We start from the raw sequence: 27,494 nt of genomic DNA on the forward strand, positions 1-27,494 counted from the left end.
ATTGACTGAGTACAGAGGGAAGCTGGAATACACAGATGCATTTGGTGGCTTCAGAAGTTTCACCAGCTTTGAAACAAATATTGCCTAGGTAACATCCTCACAGTGGTTGGTAGTTCAAAGAGGCTGAAACACCATCTTATACTCTTATTAAACCAATTAACAATTCATCTCTTTTTATCCCTTCCATACAAGAAAACCCCCAAATAAAATAAAACCAGGAACAAAATAAATAAATAAATAAAGGCATTCCCAAAACATTTATTTTTGCTTTTCTCTCTCGCTCAAATCAGACCAGCTCAGAGATACCAAACTTCACCTACCTTCGCAAATTCAGCTAGGGTACAGAGTAACATGACACTCCTTTAGATTTGTAAGACCTGAATTGTAACACTCTCACGGTCACTCGTCTGCTTCTGGAAACCTGTCCTGAGAGCTGGTGAAGTCCAAACCCTTATTCCATTCCCACAAATCAGTAACTCATTGGCTATACGGAAGTGTATCCAAAGCACACAATGGCACATTAAGGTTGAAGAAAGCATTGGTAAAGGAGAATAAAACTACAGCAGTTGTTCAGCCTACTCTCACTAAATGTTGAGCCACTGCAGAACTCCTCCAGCCCAACACAAAGTCAAATTGTGTCACCCCCTCACCAAGACATTCTTTTGTGGTACGTTACTGGCACTTTACATCAGTCTCATATGGTAAATACATGCGCATTTGTCTGTGTGTTTACATACAAAAGGTCTTATAACAGTAAAATATTGTTCAGAGATATATAAAAAACCCAAGGAGTTGCAATAGCCAAAAAAAGTGTTTTGTGAGAAACAACAATAAAAATGATATAACCACAGCTTTTCTTTAAAATTAGATAAATACCCAAAGCTATGATTTCACTTGGGGCCTCTGTACCTTGACAGGGAGTCCAATGGAGTATATCTGAAGGCACTTAATATCCTCTACTCAGCTGTAAGATGGTTGCCCAGTGAGCTGGGGAGCTTGGGATGTGATTTGGGGCATGGAGGAGAGAGGTGGATGAAAACAAGCCCTGAAGAGCTGTGATCCACACAGCACCAGGCGCTGAAATGAAAACAAACGTACAACCCAGGTGTTGAGAAGGTCTCTCTAGAAAAAGAAAACTGCCAATTGCAAATGTCTTTGTGTTTCTATTGACAGAGCACTTCATGCAACTCTGACAGTGCATCATACACTCTTAGAGATATTTAGCTTTGTCAGTTCATTGACCTCCTCAGTTCCTGCTTCCTCACAGCCAGTCTTCTCTGTGGCTTTGCCAAACCTGCACCTCTCCTCTGCTTGCACTGCATCTTTCTGGAGCTTCTTGGTGGAAGGATGGATGTCCCTGGTTTCTGAGTTATCTGTGCCATGGGCTATCTTATCAGAATTCTGTACAGAAGGCACCAGGTTGGCAATCTCATCCGTCGGAGATCGTCCAATGCTGCCATCCACTTGAACCCGAATGTCTGGAGATATAGACAACTGGTGATGTGGCACGATCCCATTGTCCATGCATTTTGGGTAAAGGTAGGTCTTCATCTGACCTTTCCCCTTCACATTGACTGTCCCCCTATAGTCAAAGTCATACCCCATCTTGTTTAGGATGCGGTAGCTCTCCTCACTCACCTGTATACGACACTCAACGCCAGTGGTGTCCATTCTGCTAGCAATGTTCACAGTGTCACCCCAAATGTCATACAACAACTTGGTAGTACCAATGACCCCAGCAGTGAGAGGGCCATGGTTAAAGCCAATCCTAAGTTTAAAATTAAACCACAGCATGTTGTTGTTGAAGTCATCTACCACTCGCATCATTTCTTTGGCAAATTCAAAAAGGGTCTGCAGATGTCCATGGGGGTGGTTGTTGTCCTGACACTGCGAGGTGTTCAGTCCTGAAGCAGCCATGTAGGTTGCCCCAATTGTTTTGATTTTCTCAATGCTGCTGTAGTGTGGTTTGCTTAGTAGCTCATCAAAATCCCCAATCAATTCGTTCAGGACTCTGTAGCACTCTTTGCCTCCTTCATAGTTCTCCTCATAGAACTCGCTGAAGTTCACAATACTTGCAAAGATTACTCCGCCGCTGTCGTGGTTTTTGGAATAGCTCTGGGAAACCTTCAACTGCTCAGCCACATGATATGGAATAATATTCCTCAGCAACCAGTCGGCTTGATCCCTCATGCTCTGAATTTTGGTGCGATGAAGATCAGCCTCCACATCTCCATGGTAGTGGAGGCGGTAACTGACCTCAAACTCTCGATTCAGAAACCAGACCAGGAGGAGCAGAAGGAAGGAAACCAGAATCACTTCCTGACCAATCAGGTCTGCTGGCCTCTTTGTGTCATTTGGCACTGAACTGTTGCATGGACTTTTTCTGGAGCTGGAAGCAGAAGAAAGGGAAGAACATGAAAGGTGCATTTAAAAACACGGAGTTAGGGCACTGCCATTTCTGCTCTGTAGTAGAAATTCTTTCCTAGAAAAAAGTGTAGGAAGTGTATGTTACGTACTAAATTATAAAACAGGCTTTGATAACTTTAAGCATGCTAAAGAATTAATTTCATTCTTAAACTGAGTACTTCCTTAAAGGGGTATCACCAGGTTCAGCAACACAGAAATTGCCCAGCCTTTACGCAGTCCTATTTTAAGGACTTCACTAAGGAAACAGTTATTGTTATATCTAAATGTATAAGTAAAAGCACTACATGTAAATATGTATAGAAAAATTCTTAATAATGCCTGTGTGTGCATTTCAATGTATGCGTGCACAAGTATACCTGGATAGGAGGAGGGTGTAAGTTTTGTGGAATTTATCTTTTTTTTTTTTATTACCGCCAATATTCAGAAACATCTGCTTCATTATATGCTCTTAGAGCTTTTCCCTTGTCTCCTCATCAAAGACCAGTAAGCTTTGCAGTGTGTCTTTATGTTAACACATGAAGGTTTTGGAAGAAGTCAATCCTGTACAAGACACTTATTGGAAAAGTGCATGTCTCCAGCACTAAAGCAGAAAATATGGAGCTCTGGATTGACATCTTTTGTACATTAAAACACTGAAGCTTTTTATGGTGTAGACAGAAAGTTCTCAAAGTGCCAAGATTTAAAAAAAAAAATAAAATGTCATGTTTCTCATAGATGGAGAATAATATTTCAAATCCTTTTGACAATTCATCAACTGCCTGTGCAGATTACGAAGCACTGATGGAGGATGCTTCCAGTGCCAATCCGCCATTAACAAGGAGACATCTGCAGCTGACAATCTCAACATTCCGGAGATACAAAGACACCAATTTAATCTGAGAAGACACCACCTATGCAATCCTAGAAACTAAGTCTAAGCCCAGACAGATTGGCATGCAGTGATTTCTGCAGTCACTTAACTGCAATTTTTCTTCTATAAAATTATGCCAAAGCTTAAGATTTGATATGAGCAGACACATGATGAAGTTTTTCAAGTTAAGAGATGGTTTGATAAGGGAAAGTGTCACATCAACCTTTCTCCTTGAAAAACAGAAAGGCAATCCATATCTCAGTGTCTGCCTGTACTTCTCTTATGAAGGTATGTTAGCAAAAGAGATTAGAACTCAAAGCACAACTGTAGCAACAGCTCAAGGAGAGAAGACGAAATTTGTTTCTGTATTTCTAAGTACAATTTGTTTCTTTATGTCCATTGGGGACATAGTTCCACTTCTGAAACTGAAGCAGACATTTTTGCAATTGAGCTATGTTATGGACCCAGTTTCTTCTTCTGAATGTTCATTCTCAAATATTTGATTGACAGAAAAGCATGATGAAGAAAAAACATAGCACAGCTGTGAAACATGAACACGCACAATCTCTGAAAACATTTGTATGTGCTATGGTCTTTGTATATGTTAGCTTGTATCACAGAAAGCCTATAACATAAAAAGTTTCCCATAAGTAAAATATTTACAATAGAGAGCTTACAGGTTGAATTTCTGATTAAAGCCAAAACCACATATGATGTTGGAAATCACTGCTTTTGTTTTCAACCATAAATATACTTCTCCCAGGAGAAGTGAGGTATATTAATTTTATTGGTTTGATATTAAGAAAAACCAACAACCCATGAGGGATGCATGAAGGGAAGACATTACTCCCGATTCACAGAATAGGTCCCTGTGATGAGGTTCCTGTAATTGCTGGTGCGTTGCCGTACTCCCTGCTTTCTCCCTTACAACTACTTTTCTCAACAGAACCTCTGTTACGAGCCTATTCATTTTCTCCCTAGAAAGACAAGTCAGAGACTAAGACAAAGGCCAAGTTATGAATGACTAGAATGGTAACAATCCCTGAAATATTCGCAGGGGGCAGAATATCTCCCAATTTGGTGGGCTTATAAAACAAAACAAGGGGAGGATAAGTAAGAGAAAAGACCTTAGAGAATCAATAAGACTGGAGAAGATGAGGAACGAATGTTGGTTAAGGAACACGATTCAGGTCCTTTTCAGAATAGTTCATCATTTTCCGTTATCTTGTGGGAAGAGATCTGCTAGAGGATCTGAGCAAGGACACGCTAGTCCTTTGAGAGTACGAGTTTGATCCAGATCATCTGCTCTAACATCAAACATCCCTGCCACAGGGATTTATTTAAGTCATTAAAGGCTTTTTATTTACAGTTTATTGTACAAAATACTCCTCAAAGTACTTTAATTCCTCCTAAATGAATTGGGCAGGCACCACAAATTTTACGTTACAAGAAGTGGCTTGCACTGAACACAAGACCTGCCTTTTAAGAAAAACCTGCTGCCTCCCATTTACCATTCCTGAAGTACTGGCATCTGCGAGCTCTCAATCATCTCCTGGGGGTGTACAACCTTAGAGATCTGCACGTGAAATGAGTGACTCACTTGTAAGCTGACTTGATTTCATTAATAAGGTAATGGGTTAGTATCTCAAAAAAGAAGGTATCTTTTCCAGAGCAGGCTTTTTTGAGCACAGTGCGACTGCTACAAGTATTAGTACAAAAAGCCACAATGCCAGCCTGAAGGAGGGAACAATTACATCTTACTCATTTGGAAATCAGATTTCCGGACATTGCAGTGACCAGGTTACAGGACCTACAGGGCTATGAATCACCTTACACAGCCAGTTAGCAAAGATGACCTGAAGCTCCCCTTTAGAACGAAAAGAAAAAAACAACAAACCCCACACCTATAACACAAAGGATCACACACAGAGAGATCTTTTTATACTTTTCATGAGGTGCTGCAGCAGAAAAGTAATTTTAAAAATCATTCAAATTGAAATCTTAAGCCGACAATGTTCCTTTAACTCAAACTGGTGAAGTGCTTCCTGGCACAGATGCCTAACTATTAACTTGGCATCTTCATCCAGGCTGTGTGTTGAATATGGAACAAGTGAGAGCTCCGGAGATATAATCTCCTTTGGCTTGATAGCAAATCATAAAGATAATGGCTTTCCACTTATAAAGATTTTTGGAAAGCCATTTTGCTTCTGAGCCAGTAACCTATGTTTGGATTTGGATATCTTGCTATATTTAAAGAGGATGCACGCCTGCTACATCTTAAAAAAGAATGCAATGGTGGAACAGTGCGGAAAGGGAAATCAAACAGCTGCTTTTGATGAAGAACATACAGTGTGTACATATTAAAAAAACCCCTACCATCAAGTGATTTTAGTCTTCCACCTCAAGTGGCCTATTGCTGCTCCTCCTCGAGCAGTCACAAACTGCAATATGACAGACCCTACCTGCTCTGAGATAAGAAATGAATGAAAACAAGAAATATTTCCTGCTTAAAAGACAAAGTTTATGCTCATATCTCTTTTGGGCTGAAGAACTGGTCTGTCTGGAAAACAAGGCAAATACCGTATTTTGATTTATTGAGCATAGCGAGGACAATCCAGAGATGAACTTTATGCTAAGACTTCATTTCCATTACTAGTATCTCTCTTCCCGTGCAACATTAATTATCTCAATTCTTGATCAAGAAAAGGGAACTACCTCATTAAAGGCATGCAAAAAAAAAAGTTTGCTTGGCCCTCTTAGAACACACGAAAAGCTTTTGTGCTGCCTGGGGTGAGCAAGGAACCTTATTTATTTCAGTGAGAAAGGGACAGAAAAAAAAAATTGTTAGGCTAAGGGAATTTCAACTTTTTAGTAGTTCATCACCAGGAGAAAGGGGAAATTCTGTTTGCACAGAACTTGAGAACTGTGATATTCAATAATGTACATTAAAAGAGCCCCGAAAAGAGAAGCCAAATTCTGTTGCAAATTAATGGGAGAAACAGAACAGGATTAACTCTCTTTTAGCTTCCAACACGTAGCAGCATTGTTTCCATTTATAAGTTTGGACAGCTTCAGATCAGTGGAGTCTGGACTGTTAACAGAGATCATGCTGGACTGACACAGCTCCTGCATTAAAACAGAGACAGCGACCAACTAACCTGACAAAACTGCTTCTGACATGCAGAAAGGGCTGCACTAAGTAGTATCAACATACGCACGACATACAGGCATTTTTTTCCCCCCACTGAAGGAATGACAGTCAAAGTGCAAATCTAGTATATCTCATAATAAAAAGTTTAAAATGAAGTTTAGAAATGTTTAATGAGCCAGACATTTTGGTCACTGCCTTATTTGGTATTTAAATCACAAGCTAGGGCTTGCGAAGCAGGCAGAGAGCACTCTGCGCCTGTTTGCAGTAACATCTTCTGCATGGTTTGGTTTCTGATCTGCTTTTACCTTTTTTTGTCCTGAGTTAGAAGTTATATATTTATGGAAGAAAAATATTTGCATACAAACAATGCTTGATAGCTCATTTATCAGAAATCTGGCAGAAAATTATGATGCAGAAATAGTCACCGAACGGAAGACTGCGTTGTTAATTATTTAAGGCAGAATGAATTATTTATTAGTGATTAGCAGCTGGTCAGGAGCCTGCTAAGCTGCTGTCAGCACTGGGCAAGACATTTGTAATTCTGAGCAACATAAAAGGTTCTGCAATTTTACAAACTAATAATAAACCACTCAGGATCCAAACTCAGGCTAATCCTAAGACATTACATCCAGTGATCACCGTGCTTTGATATTTTGTACATTGCCTTTTCAGCAAATTCCTTTCAGTGTTTCAGTTTACAAAAAAATGAAGCCGCCTCTGTTCTTCAGGCTTTAACTTTCCATTCGGGATTTAGTGAACTGGAATTCTGTTATGAAAATGAAGTTGTCTTTCATGAATCAAGGCCATGGAAAAAGGAAAACCCATGTTAAAAAAAACAAACAAACCCACAAAAACACCCCACCCCCCTCCCTCCCGCAACGACAACAAAAAACCAAACCCAATACTGTAGTAAGCGCTAACTTCTTGGTGAATAAATATCTAACATGAAAGCACAGTTACCATCCCTTTGTACTTAAAACTCACACATTTTCTAAACTACCATGGCATTCATGTAGATCACTTTTTTAAAAAGTAATTTTGTTTTGATACATACTCCCAGTAAAAGCAACATGCTCCTGAGTACGCATTTGTTCAGATGAATTACTGAGTCACATATTCACAGGGTCATTAGTTCAATCACCAACAATATCAACCCAGTATTGATCCCAGATTTGTAATTAGCAAACACATACTTTTCTAATAACAAACACCAGTAAAAACACTTTAAAAATAGTATCGCAAAACTTGCAACAAAACCATGAGAAAAATCAGTGACTCGTTACCATGTTTATTCATAAGGGGATATTAATAATGCAGAAAAACATTTTTGGTTTTTTTTGTTTAAAATTCTGGGGGCTAAAATTTCATTTGCTTTCAATGATATAACTTGCTATTCTGCCTAGGCGAGCTAAGGGTGGCAGACAGCACCCAGACTCATCGCCAGCAGGTCTCCACCCCCCTTTTTCAGCTGAAGCTCCTCTACCACAGGCAATTCTCACCTGGCCAGCTGTGGACAGCATCCAACTTGACACACTTCTGAATGGCGCAGATCAACCAAAGAAATCAAGTAAATAGCTCATGATGTACAGACAATGCTTTAAAAACTGTTATTGCTAGAGAAACAGATGCTATTTTATATAGCTCCTCCATAGTCCTATTTCCTAGAAATCAAATCTAAAAAGGAAATAGTGTTACGCAACTCAGTGACTGCACCATCAGCGCTCTGATGATTTTTGGGCATACCCAAGTCCTCTGTAAAGGAAATTATGTACACAAGCAGCTTAAACACAATTTGCTGAACCAGTTTGTCAAATTCCCAAGTGTACTACTGTGGATGCAAAGTTTTGCTACATATAATTGACTGAAAATATTTCTATCCCTAAACATAAAGATGGCGATTTTATATAAAGCTTACCTAAAGTTCTGTGCCAAATCTAGCTGAAAAGTTTCCACGGAGCTGAAATAAAAAAGCATAGGTATCAGAAGGAAAGTGAAAGCATTCTGCCAGAATTTCAGTCAGCATTTTAAACTTTTCTATTATATAGACTGTAGGACCAATAATTGCATTGCACACTTGATCAGCTTCAGACAAACTTTGTTTGAATGTGACTTATCTGCACTTTTTGCTTAGAAGAAGTAACCACAGTCAGTCAGAGAGATGCAAATACCTCTAAAGGGTAACTGATGATAACACAGTCAAGATGATGCCCGGAACGAGTAATTGTTAAACAAGCCAATCTTACCTTGGCAACATGGAAAAGCAATTTCATAAGTCTAAATCCCAGTTATGCCTTCATCTTATCTGACTACATAATACAAAGATTTAAAAAACACAAACCCAAAAAAACAACCCTCAACTTCCCCAAAACAAAAACCCCTGAACAAATATAGAGCCTATTTTTGAAAATGCCATTACAAAAACTAAGCAAGCCGTTCAGGCAATTTTTGTGTTTACTTGCATTACAATTTCTCTACTGCAATCAGGTATTACAACTCTCAGGATTAGTTACTTTTGGAAAAAGAAATGAAGAATACTGCAGAATGGATTTGCCCGTGCAAATCTGCACAGCTGCAATTACCACTGTGACAAAAAATATTATCCAGACTAACAATAAGAGAGGAACAAAAAAGTTATTCTTACAAAAGTTATGGGTCTCACTAATTCAACCTGTATTATTTTTGTTCATGATCAATTCTATAAATTCCTTTTTCACATCTGCAGCTGAACAGCTCTATTACTTTAAATATTTATTTTTAAAAGATGAAATAACCAAATATTTGATGATTACTGTACTTTGCCCATTAATGGTCACCGCTATTCAAACCACAGGCAAAAATATTCTATCATTAGCAAAATTTCTTAAGACAATGTCTCTTTAATGTTCTTACCCCCCATTTAGTATTCGGCAAAAGCTGATGCTATGAACAGATACAATAGCAAGGTCTCCACCTCTCTGCTTGGGAACAGCCTTTCCCAGTCCCTTCACAAAGTTGAAATGCAGGGAAAACCCAAGTTTTGTGTCTGTCTTTCTGCACAAAGTCTCAACACAGAGCTTATGCACAAGCTGATTTAGTGACACACATAATTTGTTCTAAAATTTTGTATTTGAATAAGGAATCAGGAGTTACAATTATGGCACCAAACCTTCCGATTTTCTTCTGCAACAAATGCCATTGACATGGATGCACAGAGTTCTGTTCAAACAATCACTCAAGGGAATGTCAATCACTACAATACCTTTTTCACGCTTTGGCTTTACTGCCTGCCTTGGTATGAAGACTTTTGGTACTACAAACACATTGTATTACCCCATTTAAAAAGGCTCTGCCATGAGCCAGCATCTCGTGATGCCACGCTAGCTCCATGCAGACACGCTAGCATGCATGCAGGTGAATGAGCTGCAAGAACCCCTGCTTGGGGGGAGTTATGGAAGAATAGCCAGGGAGTAAGGAAACGGTATCAAGGGTTTGCTTCCCTGAGAAACCAAACCCGGGGCTAACTTCTCAGTGAAGCTGGTGTTTGGACAGTGAGTGTCAGCATTACAAGGGAAAAAGCCAACAGGTGGAATATCAGCTTTCTTACTGGGAGAGGTCACTTAGTGTGCTGGAGGAAAAGACGATCTTACGTAAGCTGGACAACTAAAACCAAAGGGACAAATCAAAGATGAGAAAGGGGAGGTGCATCCAGAATCTAAACACTATGTTCCTCCACAGAAGCTAGAAAGAACTCTCCTGTACTCCTTGCCCGAGTGCCCTGCAGAGAGACAAGAAAGGGATTTTTCTTTAGTCTAATAGAAACCATTTGTCAACTGACTCCAGTTCCAAGTTTTTTTTTCATGGAAGGACTTTCTTCCTACAACCCTTACAGCCACTTCCAAATTACAGATGTGAACGGGTGTTAAGGGGTGACTTTTATTATGTCTTTTTTTATATAAATTAGTTCGAGATTAAAAAAGACCATAGAAGATACCTGAAGAGGGGATTACAAGCTAAATACTCATGCAAAACACATGTCCGCAAACTCTTTTTCGTTTGTTGGTTTGGTTTGTTTAGGGTTTTTTCATGTTTTTCACAATATGATTCAGCAGGCCTCTGAAGAAGGGTAAAAGGAAGGACTTTTGATAGGAACTAGAATAATCTAGCATAAGAAGTCCTTGCAAAGTCCACACTACTGGTAAGAGTACCAAAGGCTAAGATATTTCTTAAGCCACTGAGAAATGCAAGTTGATTATAAAATTTTGACAATAGGAATGGATGGCTGGAAGGACTCCCTTGACTCTCTTGGCAAGAAAATACAAGGAGAATACTGCAAGTAAGTTCTCCTATGGGGAAAATTGCTTATCAGAGGAAAAACTGAAAAGCCTTGAGGTTATTGCAGAGAAACTGCATTAACTTGATTCCTCTGGTTACTGTCTTCCAGCGTCCTCTGAAAAGATAGGAAAGTGAGAAAGGAAACAGGGTATTAGAATCCCATTAAATCTAAGCACCTGCCTTCCACAGCGGAAAACTCCTTGAGGAAGGAGTTGGAAGGAAGATGTATGGTCCCTGAGGGCAGAAATGCAGGGAAACCTAAGGCCAGTTGTGGGGGAACAACTGGGCTCTCTGGCACCACCCAATGCCTCAGAAATTTCTTAATAAAAAATAGATTTTCAAAAAAACAGTGGAAGGCAATTCTATGGGTCTGATATGAATAAGCATGCCCTAAAAACACATCAGCTGAGGACAGTGTCATTTCAAAATAGATTGCAGGAAAGGGCCCCTCAGATATCATCCTGAAATCCTTATTAAAAAAAAAAAAAGCAGAACTTTTCCCAAATAAAATTATTAAGTTTGAGATGCTGGAGAAATTCATGGCAGATACTAAAATCCCATGCATTAGATCCTCGCTTCACTGGTGGAAAAAAACAAATCTGTTCATCCGAAACACGGTCTATGAGTGCTACGGCGTGCTGCTCACCTGTCTGGACACAAGGAGATGTAGAGCAGAATGAGAAGCACTGCTCCTACTACGGTTGCCAACAGAGATCTCATCCAGGAGCTAAGCTGGCAGAAGTTACAGTACTGCACAATGGTGATCAGAATCGCGCAGCACATAAACATGGTGCACTGCAACAAAGAAAGAGAGCGCGGGTTAGCTTCCTCTTGCTGACTGGAGCCCTTCTGCACATAAATGCCACTGTAAATTCAAGAATGTGTGACATGAAGGAGAAGGATCTACTTTTGTCTGTATTATGTGCACAGTAAGTAATCACAGTGTCTGTATCAGGAGACAGCACTTGAAGATGGAGGTCTTCCCTTCAAAGAGCAAGAAAACTTTTAGCACAGGTAGTTTGTCACAATTCTCCCTAAATGGAGTTTTGTATAACTGCAATACACAACCATTGTATTACTGCATTATACAACCATTATTTCAGCAGCTTTCAATACCTTCAGTTCACCTTTGCAAAAAGCTCAGTGCCTCTTCTTATTTAAAAAAGAAAAAAAAAAAGAAAAAAGGAAAAAAGAAAAAAGGAGAGAAAAAGGAAAGAAAAAAGGTAAACATTCATGGTAACCTCTTCCCAGTTGTTGGGGTTAGACCCTCTTTTAAACTGAACATCAAAATTCCACTGCACTGAAAACGTGGAACACATTCACCCTCAAAAACTTCACACTGCCCACCTCTAAAAACACTTCTTAGAGGACATTTTCATACTGGCCAGCAGCAAGTGAATTAAAATAAGAAAAAAACCTGTTTTGATAACAAAAGGCAGGTATCAGTCATTGTCAAATGATGCTCAGTAACACCACCACTTGTGCCAACTTGAAAGGGCAATTTTGGATTTTCTGTTCCCACTGCCCTGCCTCAAAAATCTTCCCCTTCCTCATCTCTACTGGATAAAGAAAAGGAAGGGCAGGATGGATATATTGCCCAGAACATCTTCATTTCCCTGAGATACAGTCTTACAGAGGTCAAAACTCTTAAGCTGATGCACAAATTCTGGTTTTATCAAGAATATTCATGACCATCCAAGCTAAAACAGAGTCTCCACAACTGCATTACGGAGTTCTGTTTTAGCTGTATACTGCATTTTACAGTATCAATGATCATTCTCTCCATTTCCTTCTTATTTTAAATTTCCTTTACAACTGAAGTGCAGAGACTGCAAATTAGCAATACTGTAGCATAACAAATTAGCATGTGATTCAGAAGTAGTCACAGTGTATGGGAAACAACCTTACATAATTTACCATTTTTAAAACACAAGCACAGTTGTTTTTTTTAAATGACTCAAGAGTGGATAAAAGGAATTTCAAAAGTGTCCATTAAAAAAATGTAATTTAAACTTACTTTTTTTCCCCCCATTTCAGGTCTCCTAAAGTGGCAGAGCACTGGTTCTCACTCCAAGTGATGCCCCAGCATGAAGCCAGCCTATAGAGGGTCAGTAAGTGCTGTTTTACTATGTATGCATGGCTTTGGAAAGTTTTTTTTTTCATTGCTGTTTTTGTTAATTTTGATTTTAATTATTTTATATCCAGGGAGGGTATAAAATGCTATGAATAAAAAAAAAACTTTGCAAAACCATGTCATAGTAAAATATGACACTTACCTGACCCTCTATAGATTGACGCCATTTCCTAGAGCTCCATGACTGTTGAAACACTGAGCACAAGACGAGTTGGGACATCTCTTGGAGAGTGAGCCAACAACCCCACGACTCTGGAGGACCTGCAAGAGGAAAGAAAGCAAAGCTCATTCTCAGTTTGGTGATGAACACCACCATCTTACTGCTGCTGCCTGAAGCATTTAGACTAGCAACCTGATCTGAACAGGTATCAAGAATACACTAATAAAATGGTTCTTCCAACACTATTTTTACACATTTGGAGAGATGATCAAGGATGGTGATGAATGAGATGATATAAAAATCAGTGGACAGATTTGAGAGATCAGAAGGTTTTCAGGTCCCTTCAGTGCGAGGAAAACATTCCTATAATTAGTTTACTGGCAGTCACAAGGGAGGAAGACCATCATTAAACTGAAAAAAAATTTACAGCTTAAAAATAGTTAACAAAAATTCACAAAAGCTAAAAGCTGCAGCATGATTTTAAACATGGCATGTGAAAGAATATCAAAGGCACTCTTCTGTGACTGTCATAACCATGGAATAATGTATGTTTAAAACAGGAAGGACCAAAAGACGTCTGGTCCACAAGTTCCCATGGAACAAACACTTCCCCACGCCTGGTAATACACTGCGATAGGAAGAATGATGAGGCTCTGGTTGTTACCTATGCCCAGGGCCCTGAAAAGGCAAGAGATTTGTGAAACAGAATTCCCTGAAGATCCTGGAAAGGAAGGATCGTACACTGTGCTACCTAAGAGAAACTTGCAGAGAAACAAACTTTCATCTCTGGTTCCAGTCCATTTTATTCACAAACAGTTTTAAGCATTGATTTTAGGTTACAGTTGGCTTTAAATTAACTATTCTGCCCCCTCCTCAATATTTAATCCCTTGTTCTCCCCTTCCGAATGTTTCTATTAAAGAAGACACTAAATCTCCTGTGGATCTTTCTGTGGCTGGGCCAATTTCCATGCCAATTTCTTTGCGCTCCTTTCCAGAAGAGAGCTATTGCATTCTTTTAACTGTTCTGGCAGCCCCTGCTTGGTAATTGTTTCTACGTACTGAGAGCTCTGTCCTTTGAGTTTCTCCATCTCACCCTGCAAAGAAAAACCATCCACTGCTAATACTGTTCTCACTGTTGAGATTTGCTAGTGTGCATACAAAGTTTTTAAGTATACACAGCCCTTCCAATGACAAACGCTAAATCGAAACCAGAATGAATGCAATGATACACTATTTGCATTACCTAGAACAAACACCTGCAGAAGTGTTTGGTCTAAGGAAAAAAAATGTATGTATGTCGGCAGGCATTTATAGGTATCCCTCTCCTCTTTTGTATGAGAGTTTTTGAACAGGCAAATGACTGTATTTACATAACAAACTAGGCATTTCATCATACACAAAAGCCCTATCCCTCTAAGGGATCTGTATCAAACAGATGTAAAGCACGAGGGAGGTGAAGGAAGCAACAAGCTTTGTTAGATCCAAAACATCTGATTATGAAACAGAGTTCGACAACTTACATGTATATTTGTTTCAAAATCAGAGGTGAAGTGTGAAAAAACTGCAAGAGCTGGGAGAGAAACCAGGATTGCACCAAAAAAATGTCGAGGCAGCCAGCCAGATATCACCTTCAGGAGACGCTTGGTGCAAGTCATCACCTCCTCCAGAAAGAACGCCATTCTGGAACAAATGAAATCACAGATCGAGGCATTAATGTCAGCACATCACTTCATACATCCTATTTACCTGTAATATAACTTCAAATCCTTCACTTAGACTGTATGAGCAATCACAGCACATTACATGCCATAGCACCTGTTGTAATTTCAGGAAATAATGCACCTTTGCTGAAAGATGACAGGTTGGTTGCTCCGGCAAGGAGTGCCGGCAAAGGGAGGGAGAGCAAGTGGGATGGTGGGCTTTGAGAAAACAAACTGAAACCCAAACTTCACTGACTTGGAAGGTAAGCATAGGAAAGACTTCTCTCCATTCACAAATATTTAGCCTTAAAGCAGGTGGGGAGAAGGGAAGCTTTTACAAGGTAAAAAAACATTACTTAACACCAGCAATGTTCGAAAAGCGGGGCTGTACACCCTGCTAACAGATCAGTCACCCAGAAGCCGTGCAAATCCATCCCATCTTAACATTGTACCGCAGTCGAAACCAGTTCTCCCAGTTACAACCACCCTGACACAAGTTCCCGTCTGCAGACTCCGTTCCCTCTCATTAGGGAAGGGAAAGAGGAGTGTGGGCTGAGAGCTGGCACCCTCGGCAGGCAGCAGAGCCTGCGAAGCAGTTGCAATGAGCACTGCGGAGGCCAGCTGGCAGCTGACATGCTCCTCCGCTCGCCTGTTGGTATCTATCATAGCAACGCGGCTGGCTCTGCACAAGGCATGCGGGAAGGAACGGTTCTTGCCTCGAGCTGCTGATCGAATGATGGCCCAAACCTGTGAAGTGCTGAAAGAGCCAACTGGAAGAGCTCTGGAGAGCAGCTTAACGGAGATGCTTGTTAAATGAGAGCATTTCTAATTGTTAAAATAAATAAGGAAAGGTAAAAGGATGCTTAATGCTCAAGAACATTGCACAGAAAACTGTTGTTTATCTACAGAAACAAATCCTTGGGATAACTTGCTTCGTAAAGCTCAAAAACATTAGTCACTCTAGAAAAACTGTGACTGCTGTTCAAGTTTCTAATTATTTTTATGAAGGCATAAAAAGGTAACATAGTACAGTTTAGCTTCATTCCAAGACAGTTTGTTGTAGATTTATGTAATTATCAGAATTGGTCTGGGCAGGTAATTTTGCTATTGTAACAGTGGACTACAGCAGAACCCAAAGAGCAAATATTTACTTTTTTTTTTTTCTTTTGAACAGAGATGCTCACAGCTAAAAAAAAAAAAGAAGTATAAATACAACATACTCTAAATATGAAATACACAATCTCCAAAGTTACTGATTTTTTAACACTTGTCTAAAATACAAGGTATTCCGGATAAAAGCCTGATACAAAACAGGATAATCTTAAGGTTCTTTATGTGAATTTGACGCTTAATCCACACCTTTAACTATGTATTGTTTATGAACTTCCATGACTAGACTTCCATAAATTTTGCAACCTCAAGCATTCTTTTGAAGCTTCAAGAGCTCTTCTCTAATTTCAGGTATTAAAATCTGGAAATTATACTTAAGCACATAGAAAAAGTGACATTTGGGGTAACAGGCTGGAAGATGCTGTAATACACAAGGACCCCACGAGAGGGTGCTCACAGATTTATGAGTTCCTAGTTTAATGGACTTCCATTTACACCAAAAATTATAGCTATATTCCATCATAATAAAGAATTTCAAAAAAAGCTCAGAAATTAAAAAAATTTACATAAAGCAAAATAAATTTTTTTTAAAAGCTCTTTAGAGTAAGAATTGGGTTTTCTGAAGTGTCATATATATGAACCATCCTAACCCAGTTGCCTCTAACATCAACGACAGAACTATCCCTGTCTTCAGCAGCAGCCAAGTTAGCCCGGTATCGAGTACTTCTGAAAATGCCACCCAAGTTCATGCCTCTAAAAATAAAGTTCAATTCTTCCAAAGCCTACAAATTAGGATTAACATTTACAAGGCTGAACTGTGAGAAAGGAAACCGAATCGCGCTCCAACGCAGAGTACCACGCGGGCTAAACTACATCCCTGCGCTCCCGTACGGCAGCTGGGTGGAAAGCCAGGAGAAGGCAGTCACTCTGAAGGCAGATCAGCGACACCTCTGCCCACGCTCTGCGTGATCTTCCACGTCGCTCCCATGTAGGCTGGCACAGAAACCAGCTCTGTGGCACGCAAAGCGCAGCAGATACCCCGTGCAGCTCATGTCTCTCACCCCAACCCACACAACAGGGACTTCATGGTGCAGAAAAGCTTTTTTAGTTTTTTTTTTTTTTCTTTTGGCCAAGCCTCCATGCCAGGACAAATTCTTGTGGGAACTATAGCAACAAATCCATCAGCGAACACGATCAGTTAATCCTGTGATGAGGACACTTCTTTATTTAGGCAGCTGCGTGTTTCAAAAAAGCTAGCACAAATTCCAGGACAATGCCACATTTCTCATCATAATGTTTACCTTCTTGCATTGATTCCCCCCTCTGTCTGGTATTTATCACAATGCTCTGCACTCTGGAATTAAAATGATTGAAATCTCATCCTTCACAAAACAGCAAAAGCATGTGAATACAGCACAACCCTCCCATTGCAGGAAGAAGTGCGTTAAATCCTGACAGCAATGAGAGCTGCAGACAGATTTACTGGCTACAGGGCAGTATCAGTAAATAATGCAGTGTCAGTGGGTAGCTCAACAGGGCTTAAATGCTAAAGCATCTAAGATGTTTACACAAGCTTGAGTTCAAATTAGTAACTTTGACATAAATGATTAATGGGCAATGGCGAATGTTACCATCATGCCTGTATTTACTGGCAGTTTAAAATCAATTCCCATAGTTCAAATCAAAAAGCTTTTGGCATAGCAGCAGTTTGGTGGGATATTAAGTACCAAAGTCACAGATGTTAGAAATAAATATAGGGAAACAGAAGACATTGTTTTCCCTTGCATCAATACTCTGTATCAGTCATATTGTTAACAGAACCAGTTCATTAAGCTCTAGTTGCAGAAAAAAATTTCTGTTTTGGGTAATTAGGAATTTAAGAAGATCCAACCAGTTGGCCACAGGGTCTCAGCTGTGGACAGACTGTGGGTGTTACTTCAGCAAGCTCTGGGAAGGTAAAGTACCAGGCAAAGGGCAGTTTTGCTTAGTCAGACAACAGCAGTTTCTACTGTTTTGATTGTACTTGCTTGCTTTTGTCTTCCAGAAAATACACTTTTTTCCCCTCTAGAAAGGTACTTCTGAATTCATGAAGCAACTTATCAAGCGCTCCCACCTCTCACTCTTTTGAACAGGGTTGAAATATCCACTATTCTGGCCTCATCTCTTCACTCAGAAGTCTCCACTGAAGGATGCTATCAAAAGCAACACGTTTTTTTAAACAAACTTATTTATAACAAGTTTTACTTGAGAACAAGAACTAGATGTCAATAGTATCTCTTTAAGAAAAATCCTGTATTTACAGCTAATATAGTGGGCAGATATCTTCTACCTGTATTCCTGCAGAAGCACTCCTATGAATCCCAAGTGAAAGCTCACACACTGTTGTATGTTCAGTGTCAGTTCCCAAGGTATTTTTGTAAAATAGCAAAACTTTAGGACCTCTTACACTTCAACTGAATTCATGAAAGTCAAAGCATTCACATTTCAAGTGGGCAGAAGGACATTCTGTGAACTACTTTTACAGAACAGGAGATGACATCTTCCACATGCTTACAAATGAAGCACCACTTTTTGCGCACAGCTTTATACAATTAATTTTAGAGTGGCACTTGTGATAACAGTGGGATCCTCATCTATAGTTACTCCATAATTTATTATCAGACACTTCAGAGGAATCAAAACATCCTTCTCCCTTGTAAGCCTCACTCCATGCTCTTCTGGAACTTAAAAGTTTTAACTCATATCTCAATGTCCAGACAGCGATAGTGCTCTCCCTTCCTGCTCCTGCAGCTGGACTAAAGGTCTTAGCCGCAAGAGCTGTAGTGAGTACTTCCTAGGATGAGTCCTGGATTCAATTAAAAATTAGACTGATTTAAAAGCAGGGTGTTTCACATCACAATAATGAAAATACAATGAGAAACTTAGGCAAGAATTTGCTGGTCCTAAAATAATCCCTTTTCCTGAAATTCTGGGATTGTGCCCAGCATTGTAGTCCAATCTCCACCCTTAAGATATCTCAGTGGTATTCTGTGATTGCCATTTGGGATGACATTTCTGCACAGGAAGTTCTGCACTGTTTCTGTGGATAACGAGTCATCAGAGCAAGCAGTCCTCACTCTGAAGAGGAGAAAGACGATTTTCTTCTTTCTGCTCACGGGAACCGTACAGAACTGTGTGCCTCAGGTTGTGGAGACCAGAGTGGCCCAAAAGCATATTTTATATATTTACTCTAAAGATAATACATATTATAAATTCAAAACAAACAAAGAAAGAAAAACTCCAAGCCAAACCAGACACCTTTTCCTACAGAAGTCCCCCCCAAATAGGCCATTGCCATTACATTTAAAACTGAAAACCTACTAGAAAGCTTCTGACAATTTTTGGTGTGTAGTATGAGGCTATTTTCAAGAAGGTACCCTGGGTAAGATCCACTCAGATCTGAGACGATCCTGTTTTGTACTTTAAGAGTTTTACTGAAGTGTTACCTTAGCTGCAATGGTCAGAGGTAAGCCAAATACAAATGATACCCCATTAGTAGAGGAGAGATCACAAATATGAGCCTAGAGTAGCAAGTTCCTGAGAATCAATTGCTTGTAACTGTGGAGTAAATACAGAGTGTTTTGCAGACACTTCCCTCCCAGCAAGAGAAAGGATCAACACATCTCACTTGCATGACAGGGGCTCCAGTAGCAAGGGATACCTCCTGACTTGCTTTCTACATCCCCACTCGTCAGCTTGATGGAGGGCAGGGAAGGGCATCAATCACTTATCCCGTCCAGCGATTCCTGTTTCCCAAACTAATCATAAGATTTTGTGGGGTCTTGAGATTCATGGTCATCTTGACTCCAATGGATGCAGCAAGCGCTAGCGACCACTGACCACCTGTACCCGCAGCAGATGTGCAGGAATTGCAATATTCCTTGCGTGCCCAAACCTCCTGTGAGTGCCTGTTAGGGTAAAGACAGTCCTGCATGCTGCCAGTACAGTGTTTATTGAAAATCTGTTATTACTGTGCCAGGTGGGACTACGTGAGTTTTGATGGCTGGCTACAGGTGTTCTCCACGACGTGAGATGTTTCTCAACCTGTTTTTCAAATCAAAATTAAGCACGAAAGAATGATTAAAATAATATATACTTCTAAGACCTGGGAATCATCCTGTAACACTTGCTTTTTATATCTCACTGACTTTAAATGAGGCATCCAAGCTAGCTTAGGAAGTAAAATTCAGGCTTTAAGCCAACATAGCCTCATGAAAATATTAGGAATGTCAGTGGCAAAACCAAATAGTGTTAAGAAAACATTGTAAAGCCACTTAAACTCACCTCGGTAATGGCCCAGGCTCACTACCAGTGAACATGGCTCTCAATAAAGCGCTGCAAGGAAGCCAAACCTCTGTACAGCCATACATGGTTCAGAAAGAGAAAACACTTTGCAAATTCTTGACTATATAGACAGCATACTGAAAACAACAATTTTCCTTCTCCTTAAGAAAACCATAAACCACCAATTACAGAACAGGACTGAAACAAAACCTTATGTACACACACATAAAAATTCCTAAGATTACAGCAATAATTTTTTATAAATGTACAAAATAAGAAAAGGCAAATGCAATGTAGCATTGGAAAAACAAGTGGAACAGTAATGAATTTAAAAATGCTAAAATGGAGTATTTTGATAAGGTACCTGCAAGGTGAATGAACACAAATTTTCTCCAAACATATCTGGATAACAGAAATTAGCTCTTCTGCAAAGTGGTGGTTGAGTTGTTCAGAACTGAGCAAATTCAAGGATACAACGCCATGCCCACCAACCCCAGACCACCTGCCCGTTGCTGCCTTTCTACTCTCCTGGCTGGTGCAATGAAAGAGCTGCCTAGGCACGTTAAACTGACAAGCACGCCCTCCCCCCCAAGAGGGAGTGCAGAAGCTGTTCTGCAAAGGGGAAGAGGCATTTCTGGTGCAAGAAAAAGGACAAAGAAACAGTTAATCCAGTTTAGGATGCACTGGTATGACAGTCCTACCAGTTCAACCATCTCCCAGTACAGATTTTAACACTTTCTGAATTTCTAGATTTTCCTAAAAACTCCAGAACTACAATACTATTCAAATTACATCAAATACACCTGCTAAGAAATACTATCCTTAAAAGCATTTCCATTGTTCAAAAATTACATCTCTACTCCTAAATGCCAGCTTTCACATAAATACACTTGCATACATTTATACACACACCGAGTTACAAGTTTGCTCCAGTGACTAAAGTCGTATTTTAGTATTTTCTACCTTGACCCTGAAAAGTCAATGTAAGAGTGCAAACGGCACTCTTGTTTCTTTTGAAACAACAGCAGAATTGCTTCTAACTTGTAATTACAAAAGCATTTTAACTTACACATACCTGACAGATTTGCAGAACTACAAGTGAGGACACACATTTCCACACACCACCCTTATAATATGGTCTTGTGTCAGAAGGAAGCGCAGTGAAAACGGGATGAGGAAGGCAGAATAAAGTTGCTCTCAAAAGTATAGACAAACAACTTATTATTGGGTCTATCATCTGGGTTAATAACAGGTTACACGTGGTATCTGTATAAATCAGACAACACACCCAGGAGAGCCTGAGCTTTACTGAACGCAATTACAACTGCAGTCTTCTGCTACACTTATATGTGTTAGTAACTCCAGCGCGCCTGGGGGAAACCCCACGTTACACAGGAACCACACAGGAACCACTCGCCAACTCGCTACAAATGCCAGTGTAAGGCCCACAGGTGTCCTAGAAGTCCAGAACACACATCCTCCGGGTGGCTGGGTACGTCAGGGATGAGAAGTCACTGTTAAATATCAGGTATCTGTGCCTGCAGCCAAGCCTCACCTCCCAGGGCACAGGAGAGGTTGAGGTGCAAGGGTTGCAGGGACATATTTCAGAATTCAGGGACTGCGGATTCTTTGCTGTGGGCTGCGAAGAGGCAGTTTTGGGCTGGCACTGCTGAGCACAGTTGTGCGAAGTCACCCTTTCTACAGAGACAAACTAGTGCCTCTTCCCTTCTCAAGCAGCACCTGACTGTCACACAGCCCAGGACTTGGAGGAAATGCTGAACTCCAGCTGTGTGTGAGAGAAAACACAAACTATTTGAATATTAAACCCATGAGACTTGAAATAGAGATCATTAAGAAAACAAATTCTGTACAGATGTAATTGTGACTTTTTTTTTTAAAGAAAAGGACTGCTCTTTGTATTTCTGATAAATTACTTCAATTTTAACACCAGAATGGTGTACTTTTCTCTGGGGATTTAAAGGCAGGGATTTTTTTCTTTAAGGACAGATAAAAGTTTTCTGTTTGAATACCCTCACTCTGATGGCCCTGTGAAGGGAGAAGATATCCAGTTGCATGTGGTACCCCAAGGAACAATAAGCAGGGGCAGGCATGGCATGCAGATTCTGTTTCCTTAAGTGGCCTCTATCAGTGTCACCTTTCTCTCCTCCAATTTCTGTAGCTAGACCTCTCTTTGCACAAGATCTTCTTTGCAAGTCTTCTTGGCTTCACTAACACTGTTCTCCAAATGTTACACACCATCCAAGTGAGTTCCTGGGATGCTGTCAAAAAAAATGTTCCCAAGCCAGCCACCATTTCAGTTCTCTCTGCTATTTCAAGACTTTCTTATGCTTTATTTACCTAATTGAGATGACAAGGGACAGCACCTCTAGCAGGATGGCGATGATGAACACCACGACTGCTGCAGGTGGCGGAGGTGATGCGACCATCCCGTGTTTCAGGAAACACGTGATAGAGAGTATGAGGAAGACTGTGGTGGACAGGAACACGTCCAACAGCGAGCTGAAGGTAGCACTGGCAAATGTCTTCACTGGAGCATTCCTCATAACCTGTGTAGAATACAGGGATTGAGGGAAGAGATGAAAAATGAATAAATGCTATTTTGCTGAATTCAACCATACCATGAACAACTGCTCTCAAAAACAAATAAAGGAATACAGAACTTTTTGCTACTTCGTTAATACAACGTAAGTACTGTTTTGAAACAAGAAACAGAAGAGGTAGTTCAATGGCTATCACAGTTCCCTGAGAATAAGTCTGTGTTGGAAAAAAAGCACTGGCAGCACAGACCCTGTGTCCGGGCTGATTTTTACCAAATATCATGATACAGAAATAAACCATGTGAAAATTGCCTATTCTATGCAAAGAAGCATAAAAACCATAATTACTAGCAGATAAAGCGATAAGAAGTTTTCTTCAAGGATTTTAATTTAAAACAAGAATAGATTTAACAATAAACATTTTAGCTCCAATGGTTCTTTAAGAAAACCCTCCAAACACCACTCTACAGAAAGAGTTACTTGTCTGTGGCAGAATTTGCATCTCCCTTTCAGACCAGACTGAAAACTGCAATCGGGACACTATGTAATCTGAATTGATCTGAGCCCAGGACACCAAGTTCTGTTCTTCCATAACCCCTTACTACACATTCCCATCCCATCTCGTCCTGGCCCCAGCACTTGTGCAGCTGCACCGTGTGCTACTTTGGCCAGTCCAGCTGAAAACTAGATTATGAGCCCCACATCCTGGCGTACTCAGATGAGTCCAGTCTTATGAGTGTTTATATCTGCCCAAGGGACTACAGAAAGCAAGTTCCAAGGAAAACCAAAAAGTATGTTATCAGTATCACCACGAAACAGCCCAGTTTGAGTACTCTTGTTTAATTTGGGTATTTGTTTTGCTCCTCAGAACACTATCTGCCCTCAGCAATATTTGGAAATGAACTTGTTCCTGATTTGTACCTCTCTGTAACCTAATGAATTCAGCTAGTATCATTTCAGTGCCAAAATTACCTTCTAATCTGAACTGCAGCAGAATCCTGTTAGTCCAAACAGAAAGTCACAGAAATTGAATTAAGGAAACAAGCACTGTATCCTAAAGTGACAGCGTCAAGGACACCCAACAGTGTTAAGTAGTGCCTTAATTTCCAAACAAGAACAGGCCAAGCAAGCTCTTGGGATGTGGAGCTGCTTACAGAGAATGATCACAAACCGAGCATGCAGCTGGCACTGTGTAATTAGAGGTGAAATCAGTGGTGTTGGAAGTTATGTTCAGCAACAGTTTACTGCAAGGCAATTAAGAACCAGCAGTGCTGGCAAATCATTTCACTATCCAAGGGCAGATTGTTTTGTTTTGGTTGTCGTTGTTTTGGACCAGTACTATGCTAATATTAAGGCTTTAACAGGTTTTGCACCAATGCAGCATTTCCTATTACAGAGTGAAGATACCTATTTCCAGGGAGGTTTACATGATCATTTTCAAATTAATAGCTTGCCACAAACAAAATGCACAGACCACATTCCCGCTCCTTCTATGAATTTCCTACATATCCACATTCATAGGTCAATCTGTACATGCTTGACTATCACTGCTTTGCTTCTCTTTCCAATCTTTCCATTGGAAAGAACTTGATTTACTATTTTCTGCATAGTTTGTGAAATTTTTGCAGGCTATATCCCACAGGAAATTTCTCCCTGTTGTTGCTATACGAGCTTTATTCAGAGAGATGCCACTAGAATACAGTGCTGCAGGATGAGTAAGGAGCTCCTGAACAAAGTGAACAAACTGAACTGCAACGCAGCTATGCTTCCCTTTTTTAGCAGAAAACATAAAGTTAGGTCTCATTTGTAAACGTTGGAAAACAAGCAAACAGGGGCTATTGCTAAGGACAATGTGACATTGCTGCCCAGAACAGAGAGCAGCCCAAGAACAGAAAGCAACAAGCAGCAGAAGTGGAAATCCTACCTGCCCTCAGATGCAGGGCGTACCAGGAAGAAAAGAAATCAACACGTACATTTCTCAAGATGCAATTCCGCCACATAGATGACCCAAACTAATAGCTCAATGCTACTGGAAGGGAAGGGCCCGTTCCCCTTTCTGCTGCCCGGACACTTGTCTTGCACTGGGTCTGGCACTTGCCAACTCCCTGTGAGCTGCTGGTTCAATACAGCAGAAAACAGACCCAGACGGAAAAACAAAAAGCCCCAAACAGAAAAACAAAACATTAGTATCTTATGCTAGGTTGGTAAAATGAACTGGCTCACAGCAGGGAAGGCCTGATAAGCACCAGAGCCACTAGAAGGAGCAGGGAGGAGTAGGAACAAGGAGGGGAGAGCAATTGCCCTCTTTTGGCAGCAACCTTTCAGCTACAATGGAAATCCAGCCTCAGTTAGTACTGACACCTAATGTCACTCTATCTAAACTTAAAAACATCTTGCTAGTTTGTATTAACCAGGCAGAAATATCCACTGACATGGGAAGCCTTAAATACTACCAGCCCCCAAGGGGATTAAGGACTTCTTACAGTCAGTGCAGAATCCTGAAGAAGGCACCAAGTTACTCACAATTTACTCACTGTTCCTTACAATTACACAGTGTTTTGAACTGCCTGTTTTGGAACGCAGCACACTTACAGAACTTAGGACATTCGAGTTCAGAGCAGGTTTGGGTTCCACGGAATAGCCATGAGGCTGCAGCATGAACAAGAGTCAAGTTCAAAGTTATCAACGTTAGGATATTTAGTGAGAAGACATGTAGCATTTGGTCCCTTACTTTCACCTTAGCATGGCTCTCTGGCCTGCCTAAAGCCTTAAAACATTAACCTGAAAATGGAGAAAAGGCAGGTGAGAAGTAATCAGTGTATCTTGGTGGATTGTGAAAATGTATTTCCAGCCTAAACGTTGGATTAGAATCAGGGCACGGCACAAGACAGGTGAAGGGAAAGGAGACTGTTTTCAGAGGCAGCAATACCAAGTAGTAAATCACACGACATTTCATGACCCTTGTCATCAACTGTAATGATGTGTTAAAACCAATGACAGACAGTTGCTTAGACAGATGACAGAAGGAAATTAACACCAGGAGGAACACACCTCTTCCTGATAGCTCGTCCTGTAGGCCGTCTCCAAATCCTGTTCCAAGAAGTTCAGGCTCAGCTTGTTAATAGGCGGTTTAAAGAAGTAGTCTTTCATGAGGCTAAAGAGAAAAGACAATATCAACATCAGTTCACTCAGCTGTAACTCTTTCAGAGGCCCCTGTTCTGCAGTTTCTGTTTCTAGGGACGCTGGTGCTTGGCTTTTCTCCACTCTCTGTCACTGAGGTACCCCCTTACCCACATTATTCGCTCAGTCAGAGGAAGCATTTTACTAAAAAAAAAAAAAAAAAAAAAAGCGAGCAAACTTTCATGTTTTTCAGAAGAGACTAACAAGTCCTTCCAGAAACTTAACAGCTATAACTGTAGATGAGTACTGATAATTGTAATATAAGACAGCAAATAGTAAAGGTTAATTGCTGCTACAGAGGCACAACTTAGGAGACGTGGCTGTGGGATGTTTGTGTCTTAGGTGGAGTTCTGTCATTCAAAGCAAGCCAAGGATGACAAAGGTGACAAAATGTTAAGAAAAAAATGTTGTCCATTTTAGAAAACAGCACTTTCTTGTTATTTCAAAGACACTAAGATAACTCAGTAACTCAACTGGTAACATTCCCTTAATGATCTGGGTGCAGAGAAACAGAACCTGAGGAGATGGATTACTTAAATTTACTTCTGAAACAGAAGGCTTGAAATCACCAGAATCATCAACAAGGGCACTGACAAATAATGAAAGTAGCTCACTAGGGCTGATGAACCAGGAGGCAGCATCTACCAGAGGGTGTTTATGCAGTCCTTTACCATATCTTCCAGCGTCAGGTGCAGGAAAAAAAACCAAACCCAAACATAAAAGAGGCCTCAATCATTAAAAAGTTGTTTCTATTCCCCACCCTCTGGAGCAAAAAATTGAACATTTTTTTGAGTTTTACATTAGTTGTAAGAGGTTTACGAAAGAAGTTTTCTAACAACATCTATGGCACTTGATCTGCAAACTTTTTCTTTCTCTAGTAGGTGTCAAAGAGCTGAAAGGACCCAACTTACAGAGCACTGAGTGCTTTGTGCCAATGGTGGCAGAGTAAGGTCACACCTGCTTATACCATTTATTGCTGGGACAGCCCATCATCGTCTCTTCTGTGCAGTCCTCATCTGAGCCTTCAGAACGCACACTCTTGCTATGTACCTCCTTTTATTTTGAAGCAAACAATTCCACTTGTTATTTACAGTGAACTAACTTGCTGTAGAAAAATCCGGCAGTTTCCTTCCAAGTGCTATTCCCACCTTGAAAACTGTATCACTGAAACAATTAGATTGGACTGTTTTGCTGTTGATAACTCTTAAGCAAAAACCACAGAGATGCACAAGACCAAATTCCAGGCAGGTGAAGAACTGAAAGGCCCTACAAAGCCCATCTGTGCCTGAATCCTTTTGTTTGTTTGTTGTTTTGTGTTGTTGGTGGATTTTTCTGGATCCCTGCCAAACAGGTTTTATGGAAGTACAAGCTCCCCAGCACAAGATGGCATGTGGGAAGCATTTTTTTCTTGAGATGCAATACCAACCAACCAAACACATACTCCTAGACTGAAGCTTGAGAAGACAAAAGACTTCAACCATGAACATGGCAGATACTTTATAACCTTTAAACATTCTGGCTTTGGCCCATATATTAAAAACATCAGGATACTCTGATGGAATGACAGGACACATTCACTTCAGCCCCACT

At 40.3% G+C, this 27,494-nt stretch overlaps 1 protein-coding gene across 3 annotated transcripts in view; it reads right to left on the reverse strand.

Moving 5' to 3' along the window:
- Nucleotides 1-230: 230 nt before the first annotated feature.
- Nucleotides 231-27,494, reverse strand: part of ADCY9 (adenylate cyclase 9) — a 94,561-nt gene continuing 67,297 nt past the window's right edge. For all 3 annotated transcript variants that reach the window (XM_064462092.1, XM_064462093.1, XM_064462091.1), the window contains 6 exons: nt 25,776-25,878; nt 22,525-22,733; nt 14,554-14,713; nt 11,386-11,534; nt 8,344-8,385; nt 231-2,389 (listed from right to left, as the gene is read on the reverse strand). In XM_064462092.1, coding sequence (XP_064318162.1) covers nt 1,201-2,389; nt 8,344-8,385; nt 11,386-11,534; nt 14,554-14,713; nt 22,525-22,733; nt 25,776-25,878 — 1,852 coding nt within the window. In that variant the 3' untranslated portion in view covers nt 231-1,200. The remainder of the gene's footprint in view (nt 2,390-8,343; nt 8,386-11,385; nt 11,535-14,553; nt 14,714-22,524; nt 22,734-25,775; nt 25,879-27,494) is intronic.

This window comes from Phalacrocorax carbo, chromosome 10 (assembly GCF_963921805.1).
Source record: "Phalacrocorax carbo chromosome 10, bPhaCar2.1, whole genome shotgun sequence".
NCBI classification, from domain to species: domain Eukaryota; kingdom Metazoa; phylum Chordata; class Aves; order Suliformes; family Phalacrocoracidae; genus Phalacrocorax; species Phalacrocorax carbo.